This window comes from Camelina sativa, chromosome 16, assembly GCF_000633955.1.
Source record: "Camelina sativa cultivar DH55 chromosome 16, Cs, whole genome shotgun sequence".
In the NCBI taxonomy this organism is placed as follows: domain Eukaryota; kingdom Viridiplantae; phylum Streptophyta; class Magnoliopsida; order Brassicales; family Brassicaceae; genus Camelina; species Camelina sativa.
Genome location: NC_025700.1, coordinates 3,047,353 through 3,057,255, shown reverse-complemented (window position 1 = coordinate 3,057,255; position 9,903 = coordinate 3,047,353). Strand labels below are relative to the sequence as shown.

The 9,903-nt window shown below is 37.8% G+C and overlaps 2 protein-coding genes across 5 annotated transcripts; one reads left to right on the top strand and one right to left on the bottom strand.

Moving 5' to 3' along the window:
• On the top strand, positions 247-4,636 carry LOC104749517 (uncharacterized protein At2g33490-like). 3 transcript variants are annotated; one of them, XM_019238547.1, is made up of 11 exons: positions 247-543; positions 936-1,008; positions 1,289-1,363; positions 1,546-1,607; positions 1,703-1,771; positions 1,955-1,983; positions 2,290-2,497; positions 2,582-2,821; positions 2,970-3,023; positions 3,211-4,143; positions 4,322-4,636. In XM_019238547.1, the coding sequence occupies exons 1-11, from the start codon at positions 433-435 to the stop codon at positions 4,331-4,333; spliced, it is 1,866 nt and encodes a 621-aa protein (XP_019094092.1). In that variant the 5' UTR covers positions 247-432; the 3' UTR covers positions 4,334-4,636. The 3 variants fall into 3 exon arrangements, with proteins under 3 accessions (XP_019094092.1, XP_010469463.1, XP_019094093.1); XM_010471161.2 differs by having other exon boundaries at positions 249-543; positions 3,214-4,143; positions 4,322-4,590; XM_019238548.1 differs by having other exon boundaries at positions 525-543; positions 1,272-1,363; positions 4,322-4,590.
• Positions 4,734-6,907, bottom strand: LOC104749516 (zinc finger protein CONSTANS-LIKE 14). Of its 2 annotated transcripts, none has more exons than XM_010471159.2 (4): positions 5,954-6,907; positions 5,655-5,804; positions 5,146-5,393; positions 4,734-5,040 (listed from the first exon to the last, which is right to left on the bottom strand). In XM_010471159.2, the coding sequence occupies exons 1-4, from the start codon at positions 6,734-6,736 to the stop codon at positions 4,947-4,949; spliced, it is 1,275 nt and encodes a 424-aa protein (XP_010469461.1). In that variant the 5' UTR covers positions 6,737-6,907; the 3' UTR covers positions 4,734-4,946. The 2 variants fall into 2 exon arrangements, with proteins under 2 accessions (XP_010469461.1, XP_010469462.1); XM_010471160.2 differs by having other exon boundaries at positions 5,146-5,390.

Here is a 9,903-nt window from a genome sequence, read left to right as displayed (position 1 = left end):
GTTAAATTACTTGTGCAGATGGGATCTATATTTTGAAAATATTGTTCGACCCAAAAAATTCAAAAGCATAAAGCATGGTGCTGGCATCATTTATAACACTTGCTGACGTAATTATAAGCGAGAATATATATTAAAAAAAAAATTGATAAAAATAAGGACGAAAGAGAATCAAAGAGACGACGAAGTCAAGGATCAAAGGTTATAACTTTTCCTGTAAACAAACGCTTTTAATTTTTTTTTTTAATTAATTAATTTTTATTTATTTTTTTTGGCTTGGCTCTGGTTTTGATTTTTTCCTTTGGCTCTTTTACGTTCTTCAATTGAAATGGCGTAGTTGGAGAAGACGACGAAGCCTTCATCTCTACCTTACTTGGTCGTCGTTTTTTCGATTTTCCTTGATTCGCCGGACAAAGTGTAGCGTTTTTGCCGACCATGAAAACCTCTCTCCGACGATTACGAGGTGTGCTTCACAAGCATGAATCTAAGGACCGGAGAGATCTTCGACCTCCCGTTCCCAAAGACGAGCTAGCCCAAGCTTCCCAGGTTTCTCTCTTTCTCCAATTCGAATTTGGAACTGTCTTCATTTGATTTGTCTCTCTCGTTGTTTGCTGTTGATGATGACGCGATTTCTTAATCGTATTTTCGCTTTTTCTTCGTCGGATCGTCGTCGCTCTATGTGAATTAGTTACCAATTTAAGCTTAGTTGCAACGATTTTAGAAACGTTCAGATTTCGGATTCATGAAATTGATTTTGTGAGATCTGAAGTTGCTCTGTAGCTTTTCGTTCTCTTAATTGGTTAAATTAGATTGGGTTACATTTGTGGAGGAAGCTTAGTTTTTCAATTTGGTGCTCTCTCTCTGTTTTACGAGTGAGTTTTATTGACATGTTGATGTAACTGGTCTCACAGTGCTTAGTTTGTTTCTGATTTTCACAGGACGTGGAAGACATGAGAGATTGCTATGATAGCTTGCTCAATGCCGTCGCTGCTACTGCAAATAGTGCATATGGTAATCTATTGTTTCTTTTTTACTTTGGTTTGCTAAAATGTTACCAGAAACTTCATACCTTTGTTATGCTGAATGGATCATGCTGGCGGATAATGGTGTTTGTTGTTAATTTGGTTGATTATTAAATTTAGCTCTGATTCTTGCCCTGTTGCATTATCATTTTGCTGGTTCAACTGCGTAGGTCTGAAGTGAGCTTTTTGCATACCAATTTTATAGAGATAAACATCTTCTTGTTAATAAATATATATCCTTATCATTTGCAGATTTCATTGGCTTGCAGAATTTTCTGAATCTTTGCGAGAACTAGGTGCTTGTCTTCTTGAGAAAACTGCTCTAAATGATGATGAAGAAAGTGGTAAGTTTGACAAACAGATCCCTTAAATGCATTATATTATCTGTTCTTTAAACATTTGAAACCGACAGTCTGTGCATTTATCCTTTTTCCTAGTTTTCTGCACGTTACATATTTTCGGTTGCTTCGATCTATATAATGTGCATCTGATATGGAAACATTCTGCTTCTCTGATTCTTATGCAGGTAGAGTGTTAATTATGCTGGGAAAATTGCAGTTTGAGTTGCAAAAACTTGTTGATAAATATGTGAGTTTTTGAAATCTGTGGTTCAAGATTTTCCTACTGAGTTTTCCTTTGCCTTGCCACCACAAATTAATTAACTATCAAAATTGTTGATTCAGCGGTCTCATATATTCAAAACAATCACAATCCCCTCAGAGTCACTTCTTAATGAACTCCGCATAGTTGAGGTTTGTTTGTTCATCTAGAATCTATTATATCTATTTACTTTTGCCAATGGTCAGAAAGGCCCATCCTTGCTGCATGTATATGAGCGTCTATGTTGACAGAATGAGATTTTAAGCGTTGTTTGATATGCTTGCTGAGTCAGCCCTTTCAAGTGACAATAGTAATGTGTTTAAATGGTTATGCAGGAGATGCAGCGGCTTTGTGATGAGAAAAGGTTGTTCTTGCCTCGCCTTCTTATTCATTTCGAAATACCTATTAGTGAGACAAGAGATAATATCTGAAATGATGCCTATTAATAGAATTGAAAAAAATAAGTTAATGTTGAAGGAAACCGCCTATATTCTGTACAGGTTTTAGTGATGCATGACTTTTGTGGGTGATTGAGATTAGGTCAGATATTCTATTATTCTCATGATGGGAATACCATTTATAGTGTTATTAAATTATCTCCTCCTATCGAAACTTTCTTACATGTTAGTGGGAAAAAGGTATTCTGTTCATGGAAATTTTTACCTTTCAGGAATGTTTATGAAGGCATGCTTACAAAACAAAGAGAGAGAGGGAGGTCAAAGGGTGGGAAAGGAGAAACTTTTTCGACACAGCAAGTACAAGAAGCTCATGATGAATATGAAAACGAGACGACTTTATTTGTTTTCCGTTTAAAATCCCTGAAACAAGGGCAAACCCGTAGTCTTTTGACTCAGGCAGCACGGCACCATGCAGCACAGGTTTCATCTTGGGCGATTTTTCGTCTTTCTATTTTGATCACCAGAGCACTGTGTTGATGTCACTTTTTTTGTGTGGTTTTGCAGTTAAGCTTCTTCAAGAAGGCTCTTACTTCGCTTGAAGAAGTAGAGCCGCATGTACAGATGGTAACCGAGTCACAGCATATTGATTACCATTTCAGCGGATTAGATGATGATGATGGGGACGATGAAATAGAAAACAATGAGAACGATGGTTCTGAGATGCATGATGATGGAGAGTTGAGTTTTGAAAGAGTTAATGACAAGGACCAAGATGCAGATTCTTCAGTCAGTGGCTCCTCAGAGGTGATTGTTTCATATGAATACGATTCTGATGATGATTGCCAGTAGAATAGTGAGACTCAATGTGCCAATGTTTATCATGTCTTGAGTTATTTAAATCTGGTGTTATTTAATTTTTAAACCTGTTTCCTTGTTCGCCTAATGCATGCAGTTGGGTCACTCTGACATCACATTTCCACAAGTTGCAGTACCAGATATTTCACAGGTAACACAGCTGTGTCTTATGGTCCCATCTTCTCTGCTTTTCCGTCCATATGACTCGGAAAAATTCTCAGGGTGCTCATAGTTCAAGGAATTTAATTTTGTTGGTCTTTACCTGGAACTGGAAAACCACCCAAATTATTTCAATTTGGACAACTCTCTTACCAGTCTTGTCTATTTATTTTTTTAAGCAGGAAATAAACTACAGGAAATCTCATTCGCTTAGGAGAGATGTTAGGGCAGTGAGCCAGTCAGCACCGCTTTTTCCCGAGAACCGCACAACTCCTCCTTCAGAGAAACTGTTACGGATGCGATCAACTATGACACGGAAATTTAACACTTACGCACTGCCAACACCTATGGAAACAACAAGAAGTCCCTCATCTACTACAAGTCCAGCTAACAGAAACGTGGGGTCATCTAATCCTGCAAATGCAATTGCAAAACAGATTTGGTTTTCATCCCCACTGGAAACTCTTGGACCTGCAAAGGTTTCCTCAAGATCAATGGTAGCCTTGAAAGAACAAGTCCTGAGAGAGAGTAACAAGAACACATCTTCTCGGTTACCTCCGCCTTTAGCTGATGGACTCTTGTTCTCTCGTCTTGGGACACTCAAGAGACGATCCTTCTCTGGTCCACTGACTAGTAAACCATTACCTAACAAGCCTCTCTCGACAACGCCTCACTTATACTCAGGCCCAATCCCAAGGAATCCAGTTTGTAAGTTACCAAAAGTGTCATCATCTCCAACCGCTTCCCCTACTTTTGTCTCAACCCCGAAAATAAGCGAGCTCCATGAGCTTCCTAGACCACCACCAAGAAGCTCTACTAAGTCCTCTAGGGAATTAGGATATTCAGCACCCTTGGTTTCGAAGAGCCAATTGCTTAGTAAACCTCTTATTACAAATTCAGCTTCTCCTCTCCCAATACCACCTCCAATTACTCGTAGCTTCTCTATACCTACTAGCAACCTTAGAGCATCAGATTTAGATATGTCTAAGACAAGTCTGGGCACTAAAAATTTAGGCACTGCGTCACCTCCTTTAAACCCAATATCATTGATCCATCCACCGCCACAGGCTCTTCCCGAGCATGCAGACCGCCTAACGATGTCCAAACAAGAGGTAAACCATTAATTCTGATACTTTTTCCCATATCTATTAGTTGTTTTTTGATCATTGTCTGTCACGTTTAAGTAGATTTTTAGTTCTCGTCGTGTTTCCGCGAAGTTGTGTTTGCTCACCGTTTAAATATAAATACCAGAATTGTGCTGATATTTGTTCTGATTGGTGAATTTTGCAGAGGAGGAATTAAGGTGTAAGATGTTTGTAGCTGCCTAAAAACTTACGGAGGAGGAAGGAAGGCCATTACCTGTAGTTGCAGATGTATGTAAATATCCTCCCATTTTAGTTTCACCGATGATCTTGGTTTCCTATCACATATAGTAGCAAATCCCTGTTTTGAGAATGATGAGACAAAAGAAAAAATAGAGGCACACATTTATAAATAATTGCCGAGGAATTTTTGTTTTTCTTCTATCATACAGTAGTAATTGTCAAAATTTATGTACTCTCCGGATCTTCCTTCATTTACATAATCATCGAAGCTTTTGGTTCAGTGATGTGATATGTTTTACGTCCGAGATTTACGGGTTAAAACTTCTGTGGGGGTCTGGTTTCTTTTTTTTGGGTTAAGAAACATAGCTTCTATAAAAGGTTAATAAAACACTTTCAATGATACTAAAAGTTAAGAAACAACATCGCTTCTAGAAGCTTAACAGAAGCTGGCTATATTATACAGCTCGAGTATACAGCTCGAGATGGATCATTTGCATATTTACAAGGGTAGGTGAAAGTAGACAAAAAAAAAAAAAAAGTTCTTAACTCATGGTCTCACATGTAAAAACCTACCGAGGAGACCCACACACTTAAGGATCTGTAGCTTTCACAAATCTTCCCCTAACACGCAACCTGGTCTCAGCTCTTGCCTTCCTTGTTTCATATCTTATGGTCTTATCGTATCTGATCCAGCAATTAAGAATTAAGGTTTAGGTAAGACAAATTCATCTTACAAAAACGGAAATTAAAAAAAGTATATATATATATATATACTGAGAACATCATTACCTCCGCGTTTTCTTTTTTTCTTTGTACCGCTGCATAGCATTATCTCTGTTCTGTGCCATACGCTCTAGATCAGCATTTGTTGCCACCACCAATCTGGTGGTATTAGTACTAGATTTAACAACATGTTCCGTGAAATGTAAGTCACTGGAGTCGTTAGAACTTTTATGTGAGTGAATGGCAGCGGGAATATTGTTGCTCTTTGATGTTTCCTGTCCCTTGATGGTATTTTTGCGGATGGATTCATCCTGCTATATCTTACTAGTAAGTATATCATAAATTCACAATTCACCGACAAAGATATAAATACATCTGGTTTCCATTCAATCCAAGACAGTATAGTAAATTGGTATATAGTAGTTGGGGCAGAGCAACATAAATGAAGAAACAAGATTAGTGTATATGGTATTAGGGACTTTTGAGGCTTTGGAAGAAGGAACCCTACTTATGTTCTGCTAAGTAAAGCGGTATATGATTCCAAACCTAAACACAATCAGTTTGCTACGACGTACCTGGTAACTATCTCTAAAAGCTTTGAGATTGGTGGGATGGGGATCGTTTTTGATATGAGTGACGTTATTGAAAGTGAAAGTAGAGTCCTTTGGTTCGAACTGACTAAGTTCCACATGGTTCCTGGACTTGCCCAAGTTAAAATCCCATATCTGCATTAACCCAAGACATTATAACACAGTGTATCTCTAACTAGAACAGGGACAGCCAAAAGTTTCATGGAAAGAAATGGATAATGCTATTGATAGAGTTATAAATGTTCCATACAGGTAAGATAACTTGACAGAAGCAAGAACGTGACCTGAGTGTTGTTGTGGCCAGTGGTATGATTAGCAGCATACAATTGCGTAGCAGCATTACCACAAGAACTTTGGTACTCTGCTGAGAGAAGCAAAGAAGTAAACGACGTCGTTGGAGACAGCTGAGTAATGTTTCCTCCGCCATTGATTCCCTCCCTAACCATAATCTCTCCTCCGCCGTCTCCGTCTCCATCTCCGTCTTCGTCTCCTTCACCTTCACCGCTAACGAAACCTCTCTTGAGCAACTCCTCAAGCTGTCTGTACACAACTTGCTTAGACCTCCCAAAGCTAAAGCTTTGCTTTTTCATAGACATATCGTAGGGAACGATCAGATCTTGAACAATGTTGTTAGATCCAGAAACCCACGAATCCAAAGCCATCCCAAAATTATCAGTCAATCGTTCTTCTTCTTCTTCTCCATCTTCATCTTTCTTCTTCCCTTCTAAATCAATCCCCCAAACAGCAGCGAGCTCCGAAACGGAAGGACAACCAGAAAACCCCTCGACGGCGGAGCGTTCGTGAGCCGAGGCGGAGGAGCAGCTCCCGTGAACATCCCAGTCACACTCCTGACACAAAACGAGGTTATCGGTGAAACACCGTACGGACACCGGCTCTTTGCTGCAGTTATCACAGATCTGAGAACGCACGTGCTTTTTGGACAAGAGGTTAGCGGAGTGCACGTGCTGATCACAAGGCAAACACAGCTTCGCCGAATCGGCTCTGCAAAACAGAACCGCCGTCCTCTCGCCGCAAAAATCGCACGCCACCGTCGTTGAACTACCCATTTTGGTTGGTTTGACAATATAAAACCTTCGGGAATCCCTAGTTTAAAAAAAAAAAAATCAAAAAAATCAAAACTTTTTCTCTCAAACAAATTCTGAAGCTTTCGTTTTTACAGTGACTCTCTGATTTTGGATATTTTTGTTTTGTTGATCATTTATTAATTTACAAAAAAAAAAAAATGCAAAAAGAAGAAGAAAAAAGATGGTTAAATTATTAAATGAATAATTAAAGGAGCCGCATCTTGGGCAATAATTGGCTGTATTACAGTACAGTGTATAGATTTTGTTATGTAATATTATAATTTGATGATGAGAGATCTAACGGTTGGAGTAATATATCTTTTAAAAAAAAAAAAAGGATTAAGATTCGCGTATCTACCTAAAAAAGATGATATAATAGACAATTTTTGTCGTAACATTAGAAATGGAAGGTTTGATTGAGTAAAGCGTATCTTTCACTTTTAAAAATGCTTAATCCCTTTCCTAACATAGTAATGACCTTTTGGGTCGTTTTCTTCTTTAGCTTTTAAAATATATATATATATATGTTTTTCATATTTGTGTGTGATCCAGATGAGCTCTTCTAGTATTGGAAAACTATGCGACACACTGACATTAAAATTTAAATTATGTCGTTAGAGAAAAATAATGCATACGTATGTACTCCTATCAAATTTAATGATGTAAATTTGTAATGATTTAGCAAAAGATATAAAGTTGTCACCTAATATATCAGAGATTCAGAGCCAGTACTTCATTTTAGTTAGTACTGTTTTTTTTTTGTTTTTTGGGTAACAGAAGTATTGTTGTTAAACTTATCAGCAACGAAAAATTCCATCGCTGTTTCTCTATGCTAATAAAGAAAGATAAAAAAAAAGATAGTATATGCTACTAAATAGTGTTCATATGATTGTGCATTGTGGTTCACTTCCGACTGATCCAAACCGCGAAATTTCTACTCGTTAATAGTGAAATTTGCTGCCGAATCAAAAATTTAGTAGTTTTATAGATTATAATACAAAACGTGTTGTCATCGTTAACCGAACTGTGCGCTTGTTTACAATGTGTAATTCATATATCATTAAAACAAAAAAAGAATCAGTATACATGCCCAAGGCTTTCAAACCCATGTTATTGGAGCCCAAGCCCATAAGATAGAAAATGAAAATATAAATTTCTCTTTCAGGTTTTTGATATGGTAGAGCTTAGTCCTGGGCGTTCGGGTATTCGGTTCGGGTTCGGGTATATCCATTCGGGTATCGGGTATTTTGGATATTGAATTTACTATCCATAAGAGAACCGAATCTAATCGGATCGGTTCCGGTTCGGTACTCATTCGGTTCGGGTTGGTTTGGATAGTTGATATAAGAACCGAACCAGAACCGAAAATTTCGGTTATTAATGGGTTTGGTTCTTAAATATACAAACCTACTAAATAACACCCAAAATTATCCGAAACTACAAGTACAATAGTTCAAAAGTTACAATCATTCAAAACAATCCCAACAATAAGAACATGTTATCAGATATCAAGTTTCAAAAGGTAGAAAGAGTTAAAGAGATTAAAGGAGAATAAGGTTTAGAGTTTGAGATTTGAAAAGTAGTAGAATCAAACTGGTAGTTCTTCCATCTGCAACTTCTTTTTTTCTCCTACTGCCTGAAATATATTAGATCACAAAGTCAGAATACATAATAATATACTCGGTTCTTAAAAAGAAGGAATACTAAGAAAGGTACATGAGTCATTGTCGTGTGTTTGTTTAATTGCCTTGTTCTTCACTTGCGAACTGAAACTCTACACAATGAAAAACATATAATCATTAAGCTTTTAAACATTGACAACAAGACAAAAGGCAGACAATTGGTAAACTTAAAATCTGGATGTGTTACCTTTTTCAAGTTGATCTTGCTCTTCAATATCAGCAACCATTTGTGCAAAGTTTTCCACTCCCTTTTCACCTATGTGATGGTCAGCCTTCATCCATTGTTCAGTGCACATCAAGACCTCAATCATGTAATGAGTTAAGCAACTCCTTTGTGGAACAAGAATCTGACCACTAGTGCTAAAAGCAGACTCCGAAGCAACTGAAGAAACTTGCATAGCTAGAATATCTCTAGCTAGTTCAGATAAAACTGGAAACCTTGTTGAATTGAACCTCCACCATGACAACACATCATATTCGGTTCCTAATAAACTGCTCTTTGGATTCTCAACGCTTTCCTTTAAGTATATATCAAGCTCTGTCTTTGTTTCATCATATCCCTCTTCATTAACCAACTTGTTGTAAACAGAAGCCATCCCCTCAGTCCCCACTTTGACTTCAACATCCGCAACATGATAAGCAGGGCGATGTCCTCCAGCAGTTGTCCCACCTTGAGAGGCTGATGATGCAAAACCTGGTGGGTTAGATCGATTTGTATTATACTCCTCAAACAACTTAACCATAACATCAGATACTGACTCACCAAGCCACTTAGATTGCAACGACCCTTTACCATATAGGGTTTCAAAACACAGATTAGCAAACTTCATCTTATTCCTAGGATCAAAGACACTAGCAATAATCAAAAGCCTATTGATATTATCTAAACCATCCCAGTACTTGTCAAATTTCCCTCTCATTGCTTCAGCTTTAACACTTAAATCCAGATCAGCACTCTTACTCACTGTAGTTAGATGATTATCAATATCACAAATCTCACTATAGACTTTATGAGAGCAAACCGTCGTAGATGCTGAAACAACTAATGTAGATTGGTAGAAGACTGTGAGAATATCAATCAATCCATCAACCTTATCCCAATCAGCTTTCAACGGAGGCCCAACTCTCATTTGACCATTATCCATTTCTAGAAAATGATCACTGTAAAGCTTGTCTTCTGCTTCCATCTTGTCAAACCCGTGTCTAAACTTAAGAGCTCTAGTCAACATGAGAAATGTAGAGTTCCATCTAGTTCTGACATCCAAAGTCAAACTACCTCTAGTAATTCTCCCTGAATCTAGCTTATGCTCAAATGATTCAAGCCTATTACCTGAAGCTCTCACATACACCACAGCATTACGAACTGCAGCTACACTCTTACTCATTTCACTGAAACCATCTTTGACAATGAGGTTCAATATATGGGCACAACAACGGACATGCATCATACAACCAGATAATATCAAT

Coding starts and splice junctions, on each gene's coding strand:
- LOC104749517 (XM_019238547.1), top strand. CDS start 433: ATGAAAACCTCTCTCCGACGATTACGAGGTGTGCTTCACAAGCATGAA. Junction 1,364..1,545: donor AAATGATGATGAAGAAAGTG/GTAAGTTTGACA, acceptor ATTCTTATGCAG/GTAGAGTGTTAATTATGCTG. Junction 3,024..3,210: donor CAGTACCAGATATTTCACAG/GTAACACAGCTG, acceptor TATTTTTTTAAG/CAGGAAATAAACTACAGGAA.
- LOC104749516 (XM_010471159.2), bottom strand. CDS start 6,736: ATGGGTAGTTCAACGACGGTGGCGTGCGATTTTTGCGGCGAGAGGACG. Junction 5,394..5,654: donor CTTTTAGAGATAGTTACCAG/GTACGTCGTAGC, acceptor AGTAAGATATAG/CAGGATGAATCCATCCGCAA. Junction 5,041..5,145: donor GAAAAAAAGAAAACGCGGAG/GTAATGATGTTC, acceptor TTGCTGGATCAG/ATACGATAAGACCATAAGAT.